Source organism: Pseudophryne corroboree, chromosome 7 (assembly GCF_028390025.1).
Source record: "Pseudophryne corroboree isolate aPseCor3 chromosome 7, aPseCor3.hap2, whole genome shotgun sequence".
NCBI classification, from domain to species: Eukaryota; Metazoa; Chordata; class Amphibia; order Anura; family Myobatrachidae; genus Pseudophryne; species Pseudophryne corroboree.
Genome location: NC_086450.1, coordinates 509,266,816 through 509,291,538, shown reverse-complemented (window position 1 = coordinate 509,291,538; position 24,723 = coordinate 509,266,816). Strand labels below are relative to the sequence as shown.

The 24,723-nt window shown below is 48.9% G+C and overlaps 1 protein-coding gene across 1 annotated transcript in view; it reads right to left on the bottom strand.

Annotated features, from left to right (window-relative positions):
- Nucleotides 1-857: 857 nt before the first annotated feature.
- LOC134943954 (nmrA-like family domain-containing protein 1) overlaps nt 858-24,723 on the bottom strand; it is a 31,491-nt gene continuing 7,625 nt past the window's right edge. The window contains exons 2-5 of the mRNA XM_063932509.1: nt 5,599-5,837; nt 3,122-3,372; nt 2,518-2,707; nt 858-1,126 (exon numbers count right to left, since the gene is read on the bottom strand). Of these exons, the coding sequence (XP_063788579.1) occupies nt 947-1,126; nt 2,518-2,707; nt 3,122-3,372; nt 5,599-5,837 (860 nt within the window). The 3' untranslated portion in view covers nt 858-946. The remainder of the gene's footprint in view (nt 1,127-2,517; nt 2,708-3,121; nt 3,373-5,598; nt 5,838-24,723) is intronic.

The following is a 24,723-nucleotide window of genomic DNA, read 5'->3' as shown; positions in this document are numbered from 1 at the left end:
TTCCCTTTTCACCCTCTCACTCTTTTTACATTTCAAACTATGAAACATTGTAAAGAGACATGTCACAAAGACAATCAGATGTGTCCTTTCTCAGCTTAAAGGTTAGTCATGGCAGATGACACTCGTTTGCCATGATAAGCTTGCCCGTGGGTAAGCGTAGGTGTGCATGCACCCGCGATCCATACGATCGTACGGTGTGTGCACTCTCACAAACCGATTGCAGCTAGTCGCAAGCGCGATGTGGCTGAATGTGAATAGCATGAGAGCAGAGTAGGAGGGCACAAAATTTAGAGTTTGCAGGAGGGAGCCGAACACTCTAGCACTAGCCCTGAACATAGGAGGGAATTCAATTACCCGCTGTAAATTACTGCAGGTGAAAGAGAGGTAGCCTCGTGTCTTTTCAGTTGCACTCCCGTTTTTACCCGAGACCCTATTTAATGCCCGTTAAATTTTCGTGTTAACGGACATTAACAAGGGTTAACGGGTGTTAACACACAGAACCTGTGAAAAAAGTTCATGGGTTTGTGCGTTAGCAAGCTCTTGGCACCCGTTAACCTGCTGGTTATCTGCGATTTTTTTCGTCTCTGTTCAGGCGCGTAAAAACAAATCCCAGATAAGTGTTGCCAGCGGGGACTAATTGAATAGCCCTGGGGTAAATTGCTGCAGCTAAATTAATTCCCCCCATAGTCTTGGATTACACATTCCATTATCCTTAACCCAAACTAATACAACTGCTTCATACAATCAGGATGTGTCAGCTGTACTTTTTCCAGAACCATCTAATATAACTTAAGCCAGTGTCATGTTGTTATTGTTTTATAATAATAATAAAAACATTAATAAAAAACACAAGTCACATTAATGGTCCAGGGAACATCGCCTCACACTGAACGCAATGTTTTATAGTCTTATGCTTGGAATCTGCAGCCATTGCCTAGTGAATCATTCACAGGCCTTGAAAAGCGTTCTTGTTCTCCTCAATCCACTGCTGGAACTTCCTGGCCCCGGGGTTGAGTTTGAGGGTGAGGTCCACATCCCGGTCGGGTCCCATGATGAAGAATCGGAACATGTTGGCCAGCTCTCCTGCTCCCGGGAAGCCCAGCTTCTCGTAGGCCTCAGGGGATATCTAAGCAGAGAGAGGTGGGTTAGATATATACCACATTTAGCCGAGTCCCTCGCTCTCATGCTACCCCTTCAGTATCATTAATCTTCCTGCAGAGTATTTAATCCACGAGAGGACGTAGGGCCTGGTTCATCGATGGACGCAGATGGCGCCAAAGTTGCGAATGTGTATAAAAATATGCAAAAGCTCCCTACTGGCAGAGCTTCCGAATTCCACTTGTGTAAAAGGCACACAGTCGGACGCACGGTGCCCAGACATGAACCATTTGAGTAACCTTATGGTCGGGCAGTATGGCCGCTGGCAGTAAGACACTAAAAATATAATATAACTGCATATGATATCGCAGTGGCAAGCTGTGACACGCCCCTGACATGGTTGTGACACGTTTTCATTGAAGTCGCCGCTCCCACGTTACCTCCCACAAATGCTCCCTGGTTGTCAATCACTTCACAAATAAATCCTCACTGCGAAGCCGCTGTTCTTCTGACCCAGGTGACCATATTCCAAAGAACATTCTGAGCAAACTAGGGTCCTGTGGTGTGGCTGATGTCCTCACGATGGTGTGCCTTGGTGCGCACCACGCCGGATTAATGCTACAACCGGTGGGCCTCTCCATAGACAGCCAATGGGTTGCAGCAGTAACATATTTTCACACAGCAGCTGCACCCAAAGATGGTCTGTGTCTCTGTATCTGGCCCTTAAAACAGCAGACATCCTCCACACAATATATAGAGGTTCCAATCAATCCCGATGCACACTCATAGTACCAAGAATGGCTAATCAGAATAATTATAATTAACTCTGCCAACTAACATAAAGCAAAATTGAGGCGCTTGGCATACTTTCTGGCCAAATGATATCAGCCCACCAAGCAGCGTCCAGGTGACCTCATCTCTGGTGGGGCCCTAACACTAATCTAAGAAATACAAACTTTTGGCAGAGATCAGAGTTACTAGGAAGAGGACCACAGGGGGAAATCAGACTGCCTCTATCCCACCACTGTTCTAGAGGAAGACTTTTGGTATTCTAATACTCTGGGTAGTAACAGTTCCTGTATCATGTATGTACATATTTTCATGTATGTACATGTTTTCTATGAAAGCTATCTAAACCTGCTTCGAATGCAATAGAACTGTTGCTACCAAAAGTAATATAATACCAAAAGTCTTCCTCTAGAAGCAGGCCTATAGTTTAAACCTTCATTGCACCCTAGTGCGGGGATTCTAACCGTTTCGGGCCTTTGCAACCTGCTGGTCTATCACTTGCAGCTGGTGCAAGGCTCCCAGTTACTAGGCGGCAAGTTTATAGTGCTGGTACAGATCACACCTTCACTACCTCCTCTTGTGTCTTGGGTCCATTAGACACTGGGAGAGCCCTGTCCCACCAATACTCACTTTGGAATCCTTGATGGTTTTCCCAACGCCTTTGGACAATATATCTGCATACTGCTCAACCGTCAGCTTCTCTGTGCTGAGCCCAATGTCCTTGCCAGCGTATTGCGATGGAGACTTCAGGATACTGACAACGATAGGACCCAAGTCTTTCACAGACAACCCATCCATTGGAACATCACCCATGGGCATGGTTGGAATGACATTTTGAAGATGACAATATAAAATGTAAAAAATATGTTAATGTGCCCAACAAAACTCTACAACTGTGACAGCTACAGAAACGCAACCGCTACGGAACGCCACTCATCACCTATGAAACTAGGAGGACGTATGAACTCATACAGAGGTGGACACCACAATTTTTCTGCATTAGTTTTACAGGTGTATCATAAATGTGACGATGGGGGAATCCAGCTCTGTCCAATATTTTCCTGCTGGTTACATCCCCAAACCATCCAACCTTGTCCCCGGACCGCCTTCGTCATTCTCCACTCTATAAGACACGCATCCTCCCACCAGTCTCCACACCTTCAGGTGTTTGTACAGACAGCCGCCATGCCCCCCTCATTCACCATAACCCTAAAAGACATCACCCTGTGCCATACCCAGAGAGTAGCTGTCACTGTCCTTGTTCTTCTGGGGCATGAAGTAGGTCAGGAGGTTCTTGTAGTAACTGGGAAGTCGCACACTGGTCATAGAGACTCCAATCTCTCTAAAATATTCCTCTATCTCCCCTTTGCCGTCGAAATGGAGCACTTCCAGCTTCCCCCCCGTCTGCTTCTTCACGTTTTCGAGGCCACTGAAGACCACGAAGGTCAGGCCAAGTCGTTTGATTACATCTGCGATCAATTTTCCCTGTAGAGGAGAAAGATCTTCATCAATGTTTGAGCCAATTTACTCCAAAACGGTGCAATCACCAGTGGTTCCAGGAGAGAGACAAAAACTTTCTGACCTCATCTGATCAAACCAGTATTTATTTAACCACTTAACTGATGCTTTTTTTCCCCCAAGAAAAACGCTCAGAAATTGTTAGATCTTTTTATGAGTGAATTAGGTGAAGAACAAAATTATTTAATTATTTTAGTTAAAAAAAAAAATATTTGTATTTTTTTAAATCATTTTTTCCCTCAAACATCGGATGGGAAGATCGGTGACATCGGAACATTGGTAACATCGCGACCATCACAACGTTACTTTTTACACCCAAGACAGCTGCCAGGTACACGGGGGGGGGGGGGGGGGGGGGCTTGGGGGGTTGGTTTACACTTTCCCAGCGGCAGTGACAGTGACTGTCGGATATGGCCGTTCCCTGTTTCCTGACCTGCTGCTGCTGTCAGCGCTGCGGGTGCGCTGACAGCAGCGGCAGAGGGAGCTGTCAGCGGTGCCAAGGAGTGAGGGGGGAGCGGTCAGTGGTGCCGGAGGTGAGTGGCGCCGGGGGGGGGGTGTGTGATGGTAGAGCAGGGGGGAGATTGTCTGTGGCGCCGGGGGAGGGGAGAGCAGCAGAGGAGATGGAGCGGACGGGGGAGTGAGGAGGAGACGGGGGAGCAGTGGTTGCATTAGTGGAGCCTCACGGCAGCCTCCACCCGGCTCCAGCAAGCGGGACCTCGCTTGCTGGAGCCGGGTGGACGCTGCCGCTGGGTCCCTGCTCTCCACGCTGCTCCCCCGTCTCCTGCTCTCAGTTCACTTATCTCAATCCGACTTTTTTTAAAGTCGGATTGAGATTGTCGGAAACGGGGCTAAAACCTGTCTGGTTTGGCCCCGCTTGGGACAATGCACGCTGATCGGCGGCTGAAGCCGCCAATCAGCGTGCATTCCGACAAGTCGGGTTTCCCGACTTGTCGGAATAAATTTTGGCCGTAATGAATAGGTGGGAACCCCTTCCGACCTAAAACTGTCGGAAGCTGCCATCTTCCCGACAAGACGGCAGCTTCCGACAGTTATTGAATATACCCCAATGTCGTTGGCTCAGTTATTATCCCACCTGCTCCCACAGACAGAAATCCTCAAAATGTCACTTGTTGGGAAAACTTCAGGGTTGAAGTTGAGAATCACTGATGTAAAGGGTCCTTTTTAAATTCGAAAACTATTTCTAGAAAAATGAAGGAAACATTTCATAATTTACAAGTGCAATTAGCCATAAGTTAATGCATTGTTTAAAAGTTTTTTTTGCCTTTTATTTTAGTTCATGTAAGTACTAACAAATGTATGAATACAAATATTCTAGCTGTAAGACTGTCCTTAAATCGTATCATGCAAGTAGCACGTGCCATTGCTTCCCTTCTCTTCCCCGCAATTCCTTTGTTCTGCAGGATCCCGCCTGTTAATCCTATTGATTTAGCATAAAATACTCCAAATAATAGAGAATGCGGCCTTAGGGTATGGGCTATGCTCATGGCAAGCACAGAGGGATAACTAAAGCTATACCTAACATATAATATCTATGTGCTAGGTACAATTTAGCAAAATACATTTTTGCAGTTATATTCCCTTCAGTACGTGCAACGGGATGCAGTCAATTTTCCTACAATCAAAATCCTGACGGTCAATATACCGACAACCATTCACAGACGGTCAAAATCCAGACAAGGTCAAAACACTGACAAGGTCAAAATACCAGCATCTCCCAAGACAGAGGGGCCCCCAACATAAGACCCTCATGGTTCCATACCTCCCAACTTTGGTCCCACGGTAAGAGGGACATCTGCGCACGCGCCTGGCCAGAAAAGGGGTGTGACCTGTGGGAAATGGGGCGTAGCTTCGTGGGTGGGCCCGCGATCGTGAACTACGCCCCCGTTTTCGTCACTGAGGAAGCATGCCCAGCGCTTTGTGAGCATACCCCCTCTCCTCCTGTTTCCACTGGATTCTCAGAGCAGCAGTGACAGAAGCCTCCCAACTGTCCCCCCCACCTACCTCCACGGGACACTGCGGCCCACGGGTCTTACAGCGGGAGGGTCCCCCCAAAAAAATGTTGGGGCTGCACTGCTATGCAGAGTTCACGTTCAGCTGACATTGCCCCTTTACAGAAGAATAAATAGGGTTACAGTGGTGGCTAGCATTTCTCCATACACATGGGGCCTTTACCTGTGTCACCTCCTTCTCTTTGCTGAAGTATTCCCAGAAGTTGGTGACCACAAAAGCTCCATAGGCTCCGGTCAGCGCGGCCACCAGACTTTCCTCATTGTCCAGATCTGCACACACCACCTCCGCCGCGGCCTCCCTCAGCTTCACAGCTGCTGGTTTGCTGGTGTCCCGAGTCACCGCCCTGACCGCAAAGAAGCCATCTTGTTTTAGTGCGGCAGCCACTGACCCACCCTGAGCTCCTGCCAGAGAGGATTATAAGCAAACGGTTTAGTACAAACAGTAGACTGCATGAAAGAGGGAACAAAGTAATGTACACAAACATGTTTAATTATGTGTATGAAAAACATTTTGCTATCCCTAATGCGCACTGAGTGACATTTGAAATAACACTACATAATAGCAAAACATACAGAAGTCTTGGTTGCATATATTTGCAAATATAGGGTTTAAGCCCCCAGGCCAATCGGCAAGGCGTCTCAGTTTCACTGGGGGTCCCTAACACTAGGATTGAGTCTGGGGCGTGGGACCGCACCAGACCGGCACAGGCCGTCCACCCCAGGGCAGCACACAAGTGAAAATTAAGGAATTAGTAAGGGTTAAATAAATAAAATTAAATGTATATATATATATATATATATATATAAAACAACGTGTAGATGCGGCACTCATGGCTTATTAAATAACAAATCACAAACTCCTTTTACTGGCAGAGCCGGTCCTAGGCATAGGCAAACTAGGCAATTGCCTAGGGCATCTGGTATGCCTAGGGGCACAAGCAGCTTCTGCTGATTAAAATGATATGCGGCATGCCTATATTCAGTGTGTAGCATTTTGTATGCAGATACAGCCACAGTCGCACACACTATATAGGCAGGCCGCATATCATTTTAATTAGCAGAAGCTGTTTGTGCATCCTAGCCACATAGCAATGCAAATAAGATGCATTTTTATAAAAAAAATAGGCACCCGACGTTAGCAGAGCTGCCAGTTGACTCACGCCGGGAACTACATGTGTCATTATGTGTATAAGGGCACTAATAATGTGTGGCATATGTGTAAGGGACATTATGTGTGCCATTATGTGTATAAGGGCATTAACAATGTGCAGAATATGTGTAAGGGAAATTATGTGTATAAGGGCATTAATAAGGGTTGGCATAATGTGTAAGGTGCATTATGTTTATAAGGACATTAATAATGTGTGTCATATGTGTAAGGGGCATTACTGTGTGGTATTATGTGTATAAATGCATTACCAATGTGTGGCATTATGTGTATAAGGTGCTCTACTGTGTGGCGTAACGTATAGAAAGGGCACTACTGTGTAGTCTAATGTGAATAAAGAGCAATATGGTGTGGTGTAATGTGAATAAGGAGCAATATGGTGTGGTGTAATGAAAATAAAGAGCAATATGGTGTTGTGTAATGTGAATAAGGAGCAATTCAGTGTGATGTTATGTGAATGAGGGGCACTACTGTGAGGAGTAACGTATATAAGGTAAAGCGGTACTACTGTGTGATGTAATGTGAATAATGGACACTATCGTATGATAAATTGTGAATAAAGTTGCACTACTGTGAGGCATGATTTGAATTGGGGGTACTATTGTGTGCCATGCCCCTTGCCAGCAAAAACACATACCTTTTTGGCTGTACGCCGAATGGGCACACTGTTCTTATATAAATTACAGGGGGTAGGAAAACAAAAAAAAAGGACTGCTATGGGTGGGGGGTGATGGTGCTGGAAAAGGGGTGCAGAGTCAGAGGCGGAAACTAGCGGTGGTGCTAGGGGGCACCAGCCAAAATCTTGCCTAGGGCATCATATTGGTTAGGGCCGGCTCTGTTTACTGGTTTTGTAATTTGCTACTTATAAGCCGCGAGTGCCGCATCCACACGTAATATATCCCACAGTGTGTATGTAGGAAGAGGGCACTCTTCAGAACAGTTCAAATTCTTCTCTTTCTTTATTCAATTGATGCAAATATGAAATAGCATGGTATCGCCAACGTTTCATTTCTTCTGCAAGTCTTTTTCAAGGCATCAAACATATATAAACAAATGCTGTAAAAATAATAACAAAGTATCACAACATGATCTGTGCCCAACAAGCCCCATAATTACATATAATAGCAAATAATGATGCATAGAAATGCATGTAAACATCCAAATACAGAGTGAAATTTATGCCCTCTGGAATACATATACATCATTATGGGGTATATTCAATTGATGTCGGATCCTTTCCGCCGACATTTGAGCATTCAATTACTCAGCCAAATCCGACAGGTTTTGGCCGTTCCCGACAATGTCAATCCAACTTTTTTTAAAGTCAGATTGACATTGTCGGAAACAGGGCTAAAACCTGTCAAGTTTGGCTGCGATTCCGACAAAACACGTGGATCCGAGGCTATACCGCCGATCCACGTGTTTTCCGACAAGTCGGAATTCCTGACTTGTAAAAAAAAAAACTGGGGCATTGAATGGGTCGGAACAGTTTCTGACAGAAAAATGTCGGAAACTGCCGTCTTTCCGACAAGACGTCAGTTTCCGACTAGAATTGAATATACCCCAATTTACACATATACCCCAACTGTGTAATGTATTTTTATGATAACTAGACAAAAATTTGCAGATACACATGGGATAAAGTGTGACATATTGCCAATAATGTCTAGAACACACAATACACATAAAATATTAAATGTCAATCATGTGACCTAATAAACATCACTGGTTTAACAGAAATAGTAAAAATTCACTAAAGAGTATATACAGGGGCATAGGTTCATGCCAGGTGCCTGGAGGTGAAATAGAAGGTGTTGCCCCCCCCCCCCCCCCACCCCACCCCCACCTTGGCTCTGGCCTTCACATATGCTGACGTCCCAGCGACTTGCCATTGGTGCATCAAGAGAATAAAGATTCATTATTGCAACTAATTGTGGTGATAAGAAATCATTATTTTTGGGCGTTGGCTGCAAATGATAATAAATAGAGCCCTAAGAAGGGGTTTAATCAAAGCTCGGAGAGAAGTAAAACTGTGAGAGTTAAAATATTAGCCAATCAGCTTCTGTCTTACAGTTTACAGGCTGTGTTTGAAGCGAATGGACTAGTACGTTATCTCTATCCAAGCTTTGATAAATACTCCCCCCCCCCTTAAACGTTATATTATAATAATTATTGCATATTCTTAAACCCAACTTCTGCTCTACTTTCTTTCCTCATACAAGACACAGCAGTAGAGCTGTAGCTCATTGTACACACTTTGATCTGTTATCAGACATATTCCAGACTCTTCAGCAAAAGGGGTCTTCAAAAGGGGTTTGTGAGCTAGGACAGCATCCAGCAGTGACTGCAGCAAATCACTATGAAATGAGTGGAGAGGGATCTTTTCTAGTTCAGCAGAACCCTCTGTCTTTCTTTCTTGGTGCCCCTGTGACAGCTGGAATTCGGCGGCAAATGCCTCCATTGTCTCTGGGAGTTACACCACTGATATGTTATATTAGTCCATAGGCACAAAAACACTTTCAGCCAGATGAAAGTCACAAGCTGTTTACACAAGACAGTCACAAGCTGTTTACACAAGACAGCCACAAGCTGTTTACACAAGGCAGTCACAAGCTGTTTACACAAGACAGTCACAAGCTGTTTACACAAGACAGCCACAAGCTGTTTACACAGAGAAATATTTAGGTAGTGAACTTACCAACAGGTCTGCAATATAATCATACACTGTGCATACTGGATGAGATATGACTTATGGGACATGGTTTATGTAGGTCCGGAGACCGGAAGTGGACACACGGACCGGAAGTGCTGCTGAAACTCAGTTATACAATAGTTTTGAGTTATATACATGAATGTACAGCATATACCAGCTGCGCTCTATATAGGGACATGTTGGGCAGGTTATTATGTACTGTATAAGCACAAACGGATCAGTACTGCAACCACTAGCAATTTATGTCGAGAACTTGTTACAACCGCTGGTTCAGGCAAGTAAGTTATATAAGGGACTCTGGTGACTTTCTTACCAAATTGACGACAATATGATACTTGTTACCCTAGACGTCTCATCATTATATACCGTAATACCACACGATGCAGGACTTGATGTCATCAACAAGTTTCCACAAAGATAACTGATCCACCTAATCATTTTCTATGGGAATTATCACAACTATTTCACGTTTAAAGAGGACTTCTACTTGCAAATATCGGGAACTGCTTTGGGTTCCAATTTGGCACCCTCTTATGCCAACCTGAAAGATCACCCCAATACTGACTTTGTGGATATAGGCATAGGGGAATTATTACTAGAAAAGGCATAAAGGACAAAAAGGGAGTGACAGGAAGAACATATCAATTTAGATGGAAACCCCCCTTTGTCAAGGAGTGTTAGCTGTGAAGCCAAGCAGCCTATGATAATCCCCACATGCTGTAATCTACACACCACAACATTACCCTTTACCTGTACCCCCTGACTGCCCAGCAGTTATCCTGTACCCCCTGACTGCCCAGCAATTACCCTGTACCTGTACCCCCTGACTGCCCAGCAATTACACTGTACCTGTACCCCCTGACTGCCCAGCAATTACACTGCACCTGTACCTACTGACTGCCCTGCAATTACACTGTACCTGTACCCCCTGACTGACCTGCAATTACACTGTACCTGTACCCACTGACTGCCCAGCAATTACACTGTACCTATACCCACTAACTACCCAGCAATTACACTGTACCTGTACCCACTGACTGCCCAGCAATTACACTGTACCTGTACCCCCTGACTGCCCAGCAATTACCCTGTACCTGTACCCCCTGACTGCCCAGCAATTACACTGTACCTGTACTCCCTGACTGCCCAGCAATTACACTGCACCTGTACCTATTGACTGCCCTGCAATTACACTGTACCTGTACCCACTGACTGCCCAGCAATTACACTGTACCTGTACCCACTGACTGCCCAGCAATTATACTGTACCTGTACCCACTGACTGCCCAGCAATTACACTGTTCCTGTACCCCCTGACTGCCCTGCAATTACACTGTACCTGTACCCACTGACTGCCCAGCAATTACACTGTACCTATACCCACTAACTGCCCAGCAATTACACTGTACCTGTACCCACTGACTGCCCTGCAATTACACTGTACCTGTACCCACTGACTGCCCAGCAATTACACTGTACCTGTACCCACTAACTGCCCAGCAATTACCCTGTACCCACTGACTGCCCAGCAATTACCCTGTACCTGTACCCACTGACTGCCCTGCAATTACACTGTACCTGTACCCACTGACTGCCCAGCAATTACACTGTACCTGTACCCACTGACTGTCCAGCAATTACCCTGTACCTGTACCCACTGACTGCCCTGCAATTACACTGTACCTGTACCCCCTGACTGCCCAGCAATTACCCTGTACCTGTACCCACTGACTGCCCAGCAATTACCCTGTACCTGTACCCACTGACTGCCCAGCAATTACACTGTACCTGTACCCACTGACAGCCCTGCAATTACACTGTACCTGTACCCACTGATTGCCCTGCAATTACACTGTACCTGTACCCCCTGACTGCCCAGCAATTACCCTGTACCTGTACCCACTGACTGCCCAGCAATTACCCTGTACCTGTACCCACTGACTGCCCAGCAATTACACTGTACCTGTACCAACTGACTGCCAAGCAATTACCCTGTACCTATACCCACTGCCTGCCCAGCAATTACACTGTACCTGTACCCACTGACTGCCCAGCAATTGCCCTGTACCTGTACCCACTGACTGCCCTGCAATTACCCTGTACCTGTACCCACTGACTGCCCTGCAATTACACTGTACCTGTACCCACTGACTGCCCAGCAATTACACTGTACCTGTACCCACTGACTTCCCAGCAATTACCCTGCACCTGTACCCACTGACTGCCCAGCAATTACACTGTACCTGTACCCACTGACTGCCCAGCAATTACCCTGTACCTGTACCCACTGACTGCCCAGCAATTACACTGTACCTGTACCCACTGACTGCCCAGCAGTTACACTGTACCTGTACCAACTGACTGCCCAGCAATTACCCTGTACCTATACCCACTGACTGCCCAGCAATTACCCTGTACCTGTACCCACTGACTGCCCTGCAATTACACTGTACCTGTACCCCCTGACTGCCCAGCAATTACCCTGTACCTGTACCCACTGACTGCCCAGCAATTACCCTGTACCTGTACCCACTGACTGCCCTGCAATTACCCTGTACCTGTACCCACTGACTGCCCAGCAATTACACTGTACCTGTACCCCCTGACTGCCCAGCAATTACCCTGTACCTGTACCCACTGACTGCCCAGCAATTACACTATACCTGTACCCACTGACTGCCCAGCAATTACACTGTACCTGTACCCACTGACTGCCCAGCAATTACCCTGTACCTGTACCCACTGACTGCCCAGCAATTACACTGTACCTGTACCCACTGACTGCCCAGCAATACCCTGTACCTGTACCCCCTGACTGCCCAGCAATTACACTGTACCTGTACCCCCTGACTGCCCAGCAATTACACTGTACCTGTACCCCCTGACTGCCCAGCAATTACACTGTACCTGTACCCACTGACTGCCCAGCAATTACACTGTACCTGTACCCACTGACTGCCCTGCAATTACACTGTACCTGTACCCACTGACTGCCCAGCAATTACACTGTACCTGTACCCGCTGACTGCCCAGCAATTACACTGTACCTGTACCCACTGACTGCCCAGCAATTACACTGTACATGTACCCACTGACTGCCCAGCAATTACACTGTACTTGTACCCACTGACTGCCCAGCAATTACATTGTACCTGTACCCACTGACTGCTCAGCAATTACACTGTACCTCTACCCCCTGACTGCCCAGCAATTACACTGTACCTGTACCCACTGACTGCCCTGCAATTACCCTGTACCTGTACCCACTGACTGCCCAGCAATTACACTGTACCTGTACCCACTGACTGCCCAACAATTACACTGTACCTGTACCCACTGACTGCCCAGCAATTACACTGTACCTGTACCCACCGACTGCCCAGCAATGACACTGTACCTGTACCCACTGACTGCACAGCAATTACCCTGTACCTGTATCCACTGACTGCCCAGCAGTTACACTGTACCTGTACCCACTGACTGCCCAGCAATTACCCTGTACCCACTGACTGCCCAGCAATTACACTGTACCTGTACCCACTGACTGCCCAGCAATTACACTGTATCTGTACCCACTGACTGCCCAGCAAATACACTGTACCTGTACCCACTGACTGCCCAGCAATTACACTGTACCTGTACCCACTGACTGCCCTGCAATTACACTGTACCTGTACCCACTGACTGCCCAGCAATTACACTGTACCTGTACCCACTGACTGCCCAGCAATTACACTGTACCTGTACCCACTGACTGCCCTGCAATTACACTGTACCTGTACCCACTGACTGCCCAGCAATTACACTGTACCTGTACCCACTGACTGCCCAGCAATTACACTGTACCTGTACCCACTGACTGCCCAGCAATTACACTGTACCTGTACCCGCTGACTGCACAGCAATTACACTGTACCTGTACCCGCTGACTGCCCAGCAATTACACTGTACCTGTACCCGCTGACTGCCCAGCAATTACCCTGTACCTGTACCCACTGACTGCCCAGCAATTACACTGTACCTGTACCCACTGACTGCCCAGCAATTACACTGTACCTGTACCCACTGACTGCCCTGCAATTACACTGTACCTGTACCCACTGACTGCCCAGCAATTACCCTGTACCTGTACCCGCTGACTGCCCAGCAATTACCCTGTACCTGTACCCGCTGACTGCCCAGCAATTACACTGTAACTGTTCCCACTGACTGCCCTGCAATTACACTGTACCTGTATCCACTGACTGCCCTGCAATTACACTGTACCTGTACCCACTGACGGCCCAGCAATTACCCTGTACCTGTACCCACTGACTGCCCAGCAATTACACTGTACCTGTACCCACTGACTGCCCAGCAATTACCTTGTACCTGTACCCACTGACTGCCCAGCAATTACCCTGTACCTGTACCCACTGACTGCCCTGCAATACCCTGTACCTGTACCCACTGACTGCCCTGCAATACCCTGTACCCACTGACCGCCCAGCAATTACACTGTACCTGTACCCACTGACTGCCCAGCAATTACACTGTACCTGTACCCACTGACTGCCCAGCAATTACACTGTACCTGTACCCACTGACTGCCCAGCAATTACACTGTACCTGTATCCACTGACTGCCCAGCAATTACACTGTACCTGTACCCACTGACTGTCCAGCAATTACACTGTACCTGTACCCCCTGACTGCCCAGCAATTACCCTGTACCTGTACCCACTGACTGCCCTGCAATTACACTGTACCTGTACCCACTGACTGCCCAGCAATTACCCTGTACCTGTACCCACTGACTGCCCAGCAATTACACTGTACCTGTACCCACTGACTGCCCAGCAATTACACTGTACCTGTACCCACTGACTGCCCAGCAATTACCCTGTTCCTGTACCCACTGACTGCCCAGCAATTACACTGTACCTGTACCCACTGACTGCCCAGCAATTACACTGTACCTGTACCCACTGACTGCCCAGCAATTACACTGTACCTGTACCCACTGACTGCCCTGCAATTACACTGTACCTGTACCCACTGACTGCCCAGCAATTACACTGTACCTGTACCCCCTGACTGCCCAGCAATTACACTGTACCTGTACCCACTGACTGCCCAGCAATTACACTGTACCTGTACCCCCTGACTGCCCAGCAATTACAGTGTACCTGTACCCACTGACTGCCCTTCAATTACCCTGTACCTGTACCCACTGACTGTCCAGCAATTACACTGTACCTGTACCCACTGACTGCCCAGCAATTACACTGTACCTGTACCCACTGACTGCCCAGCAATTACCCTGTACCTGTACCCACTGACTGCCCTGCAATTACCCTGTACCCACTGACTGCCCATCAATTACACTGTACCTGTACCCACTGACTGCCCAGCAATTACCCTGTACCTGTACCCCCTGACTGCCCAGCAATTACACTGTACCTGTACCCACTGACTGCCCAGCAATTACCCTGTACCTGTACACAGACTGCCCAGCAATTACACTGTACCTGTACCCACTGACTGCCCAGCAATTACACTGTACCTGTACCCACTGACTGCCCATCAATTACACTGTACCTGTACCCACTGACTGCCCAGCAATTACACTGTACCTGTACCCACTGACTGCCCAGCAATTACACTGTACCTGTACCCACTGACTGCCCAGCAATTACACTGTACCTGTACCCACTGACTGCCCAGCAATTACACTGTACCTGTACCCACTGACTGCCCTGCAATTACCCTGTACCTGTACCCCCTGACTGCCCAGCAATTACCCTGTACCTGTACCCACTGACTGCCCAGCAATTACCCTGTACCTGTACCCCCTGACTGCCCAGCAATTACAGTGTACCTGTACCCACTGACTGCCCTTCAATTACCCTGTACCTGTACCCGCTGACTGTCCAGCAATTACACTGTACCTGTACCCACTGACTGCCCAGCAATTACACTGTACCTGTACCCACTGACTGCCCAGCAATTACCCTGTACCTGTACCCACTGACTGCCCTGCAATTACCCTGTACCCACTGACTGCCCAGCAATTACACTATACCTGTACCCACTGACTGCCCAGCAATTACACTGTACCTGTACCCACTGACTGCCCAGCAATTACACTGTACCTGTACCCACTGACTGCCCAGCAATTACACTGTACCTGTACCCACTGACTGCCCAGCAATTACACTGTACCTGTACCCACTGACTGCCTGCAATTACCCTGTACCTGTACCCACTGACTGCCCTGCAATTACCCTGTACCTGTACCCCCTGACTGCCCAGCTATTACCCTGTACCTGTACCCACTGACTGCCCAGCAATTACCCTGTACCTGTACCCCCTGACTGCCCAGCAATTACAGTGTACCTGTACCCACTGACTGCCCTTCAATTACCCTGTACCTGTACCCGCTGACTGTCCAGCAATTACACTGTACCTGTACCCACTGACTGCCCAGCAATTACACTGTACCTGTACCCACTGACTGCCCAGCAATTACCCTGTACCTGTACCCACTGACTGCCCTGCAATTACCCTGTACCCACTGACTGCCCATCAATTACACTGTACCTGTTGCCACTGACTGCCCAGCAATTACCCTGTACCTCTACCCCCTGACTGCCCAGCAATTACACTGTACCTGTTCCCACTGACTGCCCAGCAATTACCCTGTACCTGTACACAGACTGCCCAGCAATTACACTGTACCTGTACCCACTGACTGCCCAGCAATTACACTGTACCTGTACCCACTGACTGCCCAGCAATTACACTGTACCTGTACCCACTGACTGCCCAGCAATTACACTGTACCTGTCCTGTACCCACTGACTGCCCAGCAATTACACTGTACCTGTACCCACTGACTGCCTGCAATTACCCTGTACCTGTACCCACTGACTGCCCAGCTATTACACTGTACCTGTACCCACTGACTGCCCAGCAATTACCCTGTACCTGTACCCACTGACTGCCCAGCAATTACCCTGTACCTGTATCCACTGACTGCCCTGCAATTACACTGTACCTGTACCCAGTGACTGCCCAGCAATTACACTGTACCTGTACCCACTGACTGTCCAGCAATTACACTGTACCTGTACCCACTGACTGCCCTGCAATCACACTGTACCTGTACCCACTGACTGCCCAGCAATTACCCTGTACCTGTACCCACTGACTGCCCAGCAATTACACTGTACCTGTACCCAGTGACTGCCCAGCAATTACACTGTACCTGTACCCACTGACTGTCCAGCAATTACACTGTACCTGTACCCACTGACTGCCCTGCAATCACACTGTACCTGTACCCACTGACTGCCCAGCAATTACCCTGTACCTGTACCCACTGACTGCCCAGCAATTACACTGTACCTGTACCCAGTGACTGCCCAGCAATTACACTGTACCTGTACCCACTGACTGTCCAGCAATTACACTGTACCTGTACCCACTGACTGCCCTGCAATCACACTGTACCTGTACCCACTGACTGCCCAGCAATTACCCTGTACCTGTACCCACTGACTGCCCAGCAATTACACTGTACCTGTACCCACTGACTGCCCAGCAATTACACTGTACCTGTACCCACTGACTGCCCAGCAATTACACTGTACCTGTACCCACTGACTGCCCAGCAATTACACTGTACCTGTACCCACTGACTGCCCAGCAATTACACTGTACCTGTACCCACTGACTGCCCAGCAATTACACTGTACCTGTACCCACTGACTGCCTGCAATTACCCTGTACCTGTACCCACTGACTGCCCTGCAATTACCCTGTACCTGTACCCCCTGACTGCCCAGCAATTACCCTGTACCTGTACCCACTGACTGCCCAGCAATTACCCTGTACCTGTACCCCCTGACTGCCCAGCAATTACAGTGTACCTGTACCCACTGACTGCCCTTCAATTACCCTGTACCTGTACCCGCTGACTGTCCAGCAATTACACTGTACCTGTACCCACTGACTGCCCAGCAATTACACTGTACCTGTACCCACTGACTGCCCAGCAATTACCCTGTACCTGTACCCACTGACTGCCCTGCAATTACCCTGTACCCACTGACTGCCCATCAATTACACTGTACCTGTTCCCACTGACTGCCCAGCAATTACCCTGTACCTGTACCCCCTGACTGCCCAGCAATTACGCTGTACCTGTTCCCACTGACTGCCCAGCAATTACCCTGTACCTGTACACAGACTGCCCAGCAATTACACTGTACCTGTACCCACTGACTGCCCAGCAATTACACTGTACCTGTACCCACTGACTGCCCAGCAATTACACTGTACCTGTACCCACTGACTGCCCAGCAATTACACTGTACCTGTCCTGTACCCACTGACTGCCCAGCAATTACACTGTACCTGTACCCACTGACTGCCTGCAATTACCCTGTACCTGTACCCACTGACTGCCCAGCTATTACACTGTACCTGTACCCACTGACTGCCCAGCAATTACCCTGTACCTGTACCCACTGACTGCCCAGCAATTACCCTGTACCTGTATCCACTGACTGCCCTGCAATTACACTGTACCTGTACCCAGTGACTGCCCAGCAATTACACTGTACCTGTACCCACTGACTGTCCAGCAATTACACTGTACCTGTACCCACTGACTGCCCTGCAATCACACTGTACCTGTACCCACTGACTGCCCAGCAATTACCCTGTACCTGTACCCACTGACTGCCCAGCAATTACACTGTACCTGTACCCACTGACTGCCCTGCAATTACACTGTACCTGTACCCACTGACTGCCCAGCAATTACACTGTACCTGTACCCACTGACTGCCCTGCAATTACACTGTACCTGTACCCACTGACTGCCCAGCAATTACCCTGTACCTGTACCCACTGACTGCCCAGCAATTACACTGTACCTGTACCCCCTGACTGCCCAGCAATTACACTGTACCTGTACCCACTGACTGCCCAGCAATTACACTGTACCTGTACCCACTGACTGCCCAGCAATTACCCTGTACCTGTACCTACTGACTGCCCAGAAATAACCCTGTACCTTTCGAACTTGCCACATGTAACGTCAGTTCAGACACTGCCAGCTTGAGTCAGGTCATTCCCCTCATCAGGCTTTTGCAGTAACAGCTGGAGAAATTGAAGGAGGAGCTAAAAGGAGCAATTCTGCAAAGTATGTGTGACTTGTGGTTGGACACCTTCATTCACTTTGCTAGGATTCAAGGGTGGTCAATCTGTTGAAATCAGAGCACTACATTTTGGCCACCGTGCTCGATCCTAGATTTAAAACCTATGGCCCTCATTCCGAGTTGATCGGTCGCAAGGCGAATTTAGCAGAGTTACACACGCTAAGCCGCCGCCTACTGGGAGTGAATCTTAGCTTCTTAAAATTGCGACCGATGTATTCGCAATATTGCGATTACTAACTACTTAGCAGTTTCAGAGTAGCTCCAGACTTACTCTGCCTGTGCGATCATTTCAGTGCTTGTCGTTCCTGGTTGACGTCACAAACACACCCAGCGTTCGCCCAGGCACTCCCACCGTTTCTCCGGCCACTCCTGCGTTTTTTCCGGAAACGGTAGCGTTTTCAGCCACACGCCCCTGAAACGCCGTGTTTCCGCCCAGTAACACCCATTTCCTGTCAATCACATTACGATCGCCGGAGCGAAGAAAAAACCGTGAGTAAAAATACTTTCTTCATAGTAAAGTTACTTGGCGCAGTCGCAGTGCGAACATTGCGCATGCGTACTAGGTGGATTTTCACTGCGATGCGATGAAAAATACCGAGCGAACAACTCGGAATGAGGGCCTATGTTGTATCTCTCTTTCCAGCAGACACAAGTCTGCAGAGGTTCAAAGACCTGCTGGTGAGAAAATTGTCAACTCAAGCAGAACGTGACCCATCAACCAGGGCCGGTGCTAGTGTGTTCGGCGCCCCCCTGCAAATAATAAATTTGCGCCCTCCCACCCGTAAAAAAGGGATAGTGCGCACTGCAAAAAGGGGTGTGATCACAAAAGGAAGGGGCGTGGCCACAATGGTACCCACAATTCAAATTACGCAACACAGTATTACAATCTTATGCACATTAACCCAAACGTAGTGTCCCTGATTCATATTATGCCACATAATAGTGCCCCTTATTCACATTTAAAATCGATGACAGGACCGGTTCTAGATCTTGAAGAGCTCAGGGCAACAGTTTCCTTTGGCCATGCTCAGAATAGGAACAGTGTGCGCCGAAGGCGCGCGCCAAAAATATAGGGCCACAGAATAGTACCAGTTCACATAACCCCACACAGTAGTGTCCATTAGTCACATTACACCGCACAGTAGTGTCCGTTTGTCACATTACACCGCACAGTAGTGTCCGTTAGTCCCATTACACCGCACAGTAGTGTCCGTTAGTCACATTACACCACACAGTAGTGTCCGTTAGTCACATTACACCGCACAGTAGTGTCCGTTAGTCACATTACACCGCACAGTAGGGTCCGTTATTCACATTACACCGCACAGTAGGGTCCATTAGTCACATTACACCGCATAGTAATGTCCGTTAGTCACATTACACCGCACAGTAGTGTCCGTTAGTCACATTACACCGCACAGTAGTGTCCGTTATTCACATTACACCGCTCAGTAGGGTCCGTTATTCACATTACACCGCACAGTAGGGTCCATTAGTCACATTACACCGCACAGTAGTACCCTTATACACCTTACGCCATACAGGAGAGCCGCTGTTACACATTACGCTAGAGTAGAGCCCATTATACACATTATGAAGGTCATTGAGACCCCGCTGTAATAGCGGCCCTCAGCGCAGTTTGCCAGTGGCAGCAAACTGTGCATGTGCAGTGGGTATGAGGCCACACACATTGCGGTCACTTCCCCAATGGATGCGACCACAATGTGATTGATAGGCGACAGCGTAGCGGAGTTAAGGTGTTGCGGGGGTGACGCTGGTAAAAAAGGGGGTAGGCCGGGACGTCACACACAGCCGCTCCCATAAAAAAATGGCTGCTGACCAGGCTTCACTGCCAGGGGTCAACCTTAGATCAGATGCGTCCGCAATCAAATTGCGGATGCATCGGGAGGCGGCGCCACACATGCTGGGCGGCCTTGCCTTGTGCTGGGCGGCCCTCAGCATGTGCAGAGATGAACGCAGATCTGGCTGCATATACACTATCTGCATTCATCTTTGAATAACCCCCTATGCCAGGTACAGCCACTCATTCCCTCCACAGTGCAGCCCCGTTACCTGCAGGAGGTCCCGGCGCTGGCGCTGCTCCTCCTCTCCCTTCTCCGCCTTCTTGCAGGCTCCGTTACTTCAGCGGCTGTAGGATGTCGGCAGTGATGATGGGGGGGGGGAGCGGGTACTAATTACCCAGGCCTGGGACTTATGGAGTGGCCCAGCATGGACCCTGGTCTGCCACACTCCCACCACTATCCCTCTTTACTGGGCAGCAGCATATTGCTGAGCCTCTGCCTGTTACTGTATAGGTGGGGTGGGGGGCGGAGGGTGCTCACACTGTTCATGTTTCTACTCTGAATTTACCCTGCCAGAGGGCTGGCCAGGGGCTCAGGGATCATCAGGCGCCATAAAGATTAAAAAAAAAAAAAACTTTTTCCATAAGGGGGCGTGGCCACGCCTCCCGCGATTAGGCCACGCCCCTAATACAGTTCGGCATGGGGGATGGCGGCGGCAGCAGAGTTGTGTGAGGGGTGAGTCACTCTGCACAGTGCCTGCAGTCTCACTGGGGAGGAGGAGAGGAGCGAGCCACGCTACCCGCTGCCAGCGCCGCTACCTGTCATCCAGACTGACAGGCGCAGCGGCAGGGTAGCAGAGCAGGGAGAGCGCCTCTTCACCTCAGCGCCTCCCTGCAATGCATACCCTTGCTGAGCGGGTAGCGCCGGCTCTGCCATCAACAGCTCCTCCTTCACTTTCTACCGCAACTGGGGCTGCAAGGAAAAGGCTACGAATTCCGAGCCCACCCGCTGGCGGTGATGCAGGGCAGTCTGGATCGAGTGCTGACATCTGGTCCGGACTGAAGGACCTGCCAACGATTACTGACATGTTGTCTACTATCACTGCATATGATAAACATCTTAGTGATATTTGGTGGACCCCCTTTCTTTGAAAGTAAAGCATTCATAACCAAGAACCAGAAATAACGACACTGAGACTTGAATTTTGGCAGAAAATTGTTAGCTATTTATTTGTCCCTAACCATTAGGAAACCTGTAAATAAAGAGATTAATTTAATATGCCGCTCCAGCTGGCATATGGTGGCGGCCCAAAAGAACGGCTCAATTAATCTAAATTAACCTTAAATAACTTAACCCTATAAATTTACTAAAAACTTACCATAAACCGGTAATAGGTGACAACTCAACCCCCACAGTGACTACCCACCGCTCCTGGGTGCCCTGCCGCTGCCTTCCCGGACGGGTGGTCAAGCGGCCATAAGTCGATGGAGGTGAGTGCACCTAAACCACAACAAACTGTAAAACACTACAGTTTTCTCTACAATACCAAACTGCCGTTCTTTTCCGCCAATAAATAGCCAACGAAAACAGCCAACAACTTTAAAGCCAAAGCACCACGTGCCAAAATTTCCAACTACCAGGGCGGGAGGGTGGGAAACCAAATCACCAAGAGACTTAAGATGGCTTCACCTTCCCTATATATATCAAGCCCTCCCCCTAAAGAAGGCTGTACTTTCCTCACAGCTAGGTCCACCCCTCCCCAGATGTTTAACTCTTTTCTCTCCTATGCAGTCAATACTCTCTCCTAAACATCTTAGTGATATTTGGTGGACCCCCTTTCTTTGAAAGTAAAGCATTCATAACCAAGAACCAGAAATAACGACACTGAGACTTGAATTTTGGCAGAAAATTGTTAGCTATTTATTTGTCCCTAACCATTAGGAAACCTGTAAATAAAGAGATTAATTTAATATGCCGCTCCAGCTGGCATATGGTGGCGGCCCAAAAGAACGGCTCAATTAATCTAAATTAACCTTAAATAACTTAACCCTATAAATTTACTAAAAACTTACCATAAACCGGTAATAGGTGACAACTCAACCCCCACAGTGACTACCCACCGCTCCTGGGTGCCCTGCCGCTGCCTTCCCGGACGGGTGGTCAAGCGGCCATAAGTCGATGGAGGTGAGTGCACCTAAACCACAACAAACTGTAAAACACTACAGTTTTCTCTACAATACCAAACTGCCGTTCTTTTCCGCCAACAGCGAAAGACTCATCCCCAACAGTCTTTCGCACCGCCACCATAAACCTACCCTAACTCCTGCAAAGCGAAACCTAGATCCTCCAGAAAAAACATCATCCCCTCATTGGATAGATGTACTCCATCGCGCCGGAAAAGGTGGCTGTCTCTGAAACGTATCCTCGGGTGGCGAACCACCCTCCCACCGTGGGACAGCACCCACTTTGCCACCGCTCCGTTCACCTTTTTCCGGGCCTCATCAATCTGGCGACCATCCGCCACACCCCTCCAACACAATCTCGGCACCATCATGGAAAAAACCAACACACAATTGGTCCATGCCGCGGTCACACTTGCCAGATCCTGTATCATGGCCCACCGCAGATCCAAGGATGTCCTCTTCCCCAAGTCGTTGCCACCTAGATGGACAACCAACACCTTAGGGACCCCATGCTTGCTGGCCTGACTCACTAACCTACTCCTCAGCTCGCCCCACATCATTCCTCGCCAGCCAAGCCATCTGACACCCTGTACTCCAAGCAATGCCTGAGACCCTTCCGAGGCCACAAACCTGGCCGCCCAATAAATATAAGAGTGGCCAACCACCCAAATGGTCAAATTGTCGTCAAACCATCCTGAAGGGAAAAAGAGGGGTAGAATTGATTACTAAGAGGCTTATTATTTGTTTATACTGAAGGATCTGCCAAAAAAGAAAACTTTAGATCTCGCTATTGTAGCAGTCACGGCCTAGCCGACTGCACCATGTTTCATAGCCAATTTAAGAGCGCAATTAAAGACACAAAGGGGGAAAGATCAAATAAAACAAACGAAATAAAAAAGGGGGGGGGGTATAAAATGGGAAACACATGTAATAACTCAGCTGGAGGTGAAACGTAAAGACCTGCTGAGGGACTCTGATTAGACCAAATTAGCCGAATTGTAGATTAGAATTCAGTCCGTCAAGTCAGGCAAAAAATCGCAAATAACTCCAGACCCCCGCTGCCGACTCATGCCAGCAACGGCGAGTAGCTAATCCCTGAGTAGGATAAAACGAAACAAAAGGGGGTAACATCAACAGACGCACAACACCATAAATTCACAGAACTGCAACAACATAATACATTGCAACTTTAAACAACGCACCAAGCGCAAACCGCCCGCTCATGTGACGGGGCGAATATATCGTCTATAACTTGACGACTTCCATCGCCCCACCGCCTGTATTTCAGTTCTGGAGCAACCCGCCGCAGCAGCCGATGTCGCTGCGCCTATGCGAAAGGAATGGGTACCGAAAGCAGTGGGTGGGAGGCCCAAGCCCGCCAAACAGCGACTCAGCATCCATAGAAACTGATATTTCGTGACTGGCAGCCCATCATAATGCAACAGCCAAGACCCCTCTTTAACGGGTCGCACCACCACGTATTGCCTTGCCAGCCCCACCGGGCAAACGCTCTCCTCTAGCGCTGGAACCATTGTAACCCAGCGCCCTCTCCCCACTTGATCCGTCTTGGAGCGCCGCAATCTGCATAGCAAGGACCTCTCACCCACTACTACGTCTCCGACCAGCATGCGCGAATCTGCTCTCTTGGAAGGCGCTACCAACTCAGAAACTCGAAAGGCCCCGTGGTAAGCCATTGAGAACGCCAAACTAAACAAAAGCGTCTCAAACCTGGACGACGCGACTCGCCCTACTGCCTCGATGACGGCCGGCAACAACGCCGCATCTATGGGCCGCCTCCTATCCGGTGGCGACGGCGCGACTCGCGCCCACCCTTTCATTGCCTTCCGCAGAACCTCGCTTTTTGTTACGTCAGGGACGCCTCGCAGCTTGCAGAAAAATGATATGCCTGCCAAATACCGCGAAACCACTGCTCGTGACCTACCGGAGACGTACAGCTCCCACATAAACGAAAGCATCAGCCTATGCCTGCTCTTACCTTGATGCTGACGCCCCTGTACAAACTCCTCCCATTCACTCCAAGCTTGTCCGTACACCTTGAGCGTGGCCGGCGCGATTGACCGCAACGCTAGACCCTCCAGTCCGGCCCGATCACCTGCCAAACATAACCAGGACAGTGAAAACCTTGCTCTTCAGCCTCAGGTGCCAAATCCCAAAATCTCTCCCACTGTCCACGCGACAACGCGTCTGCGATT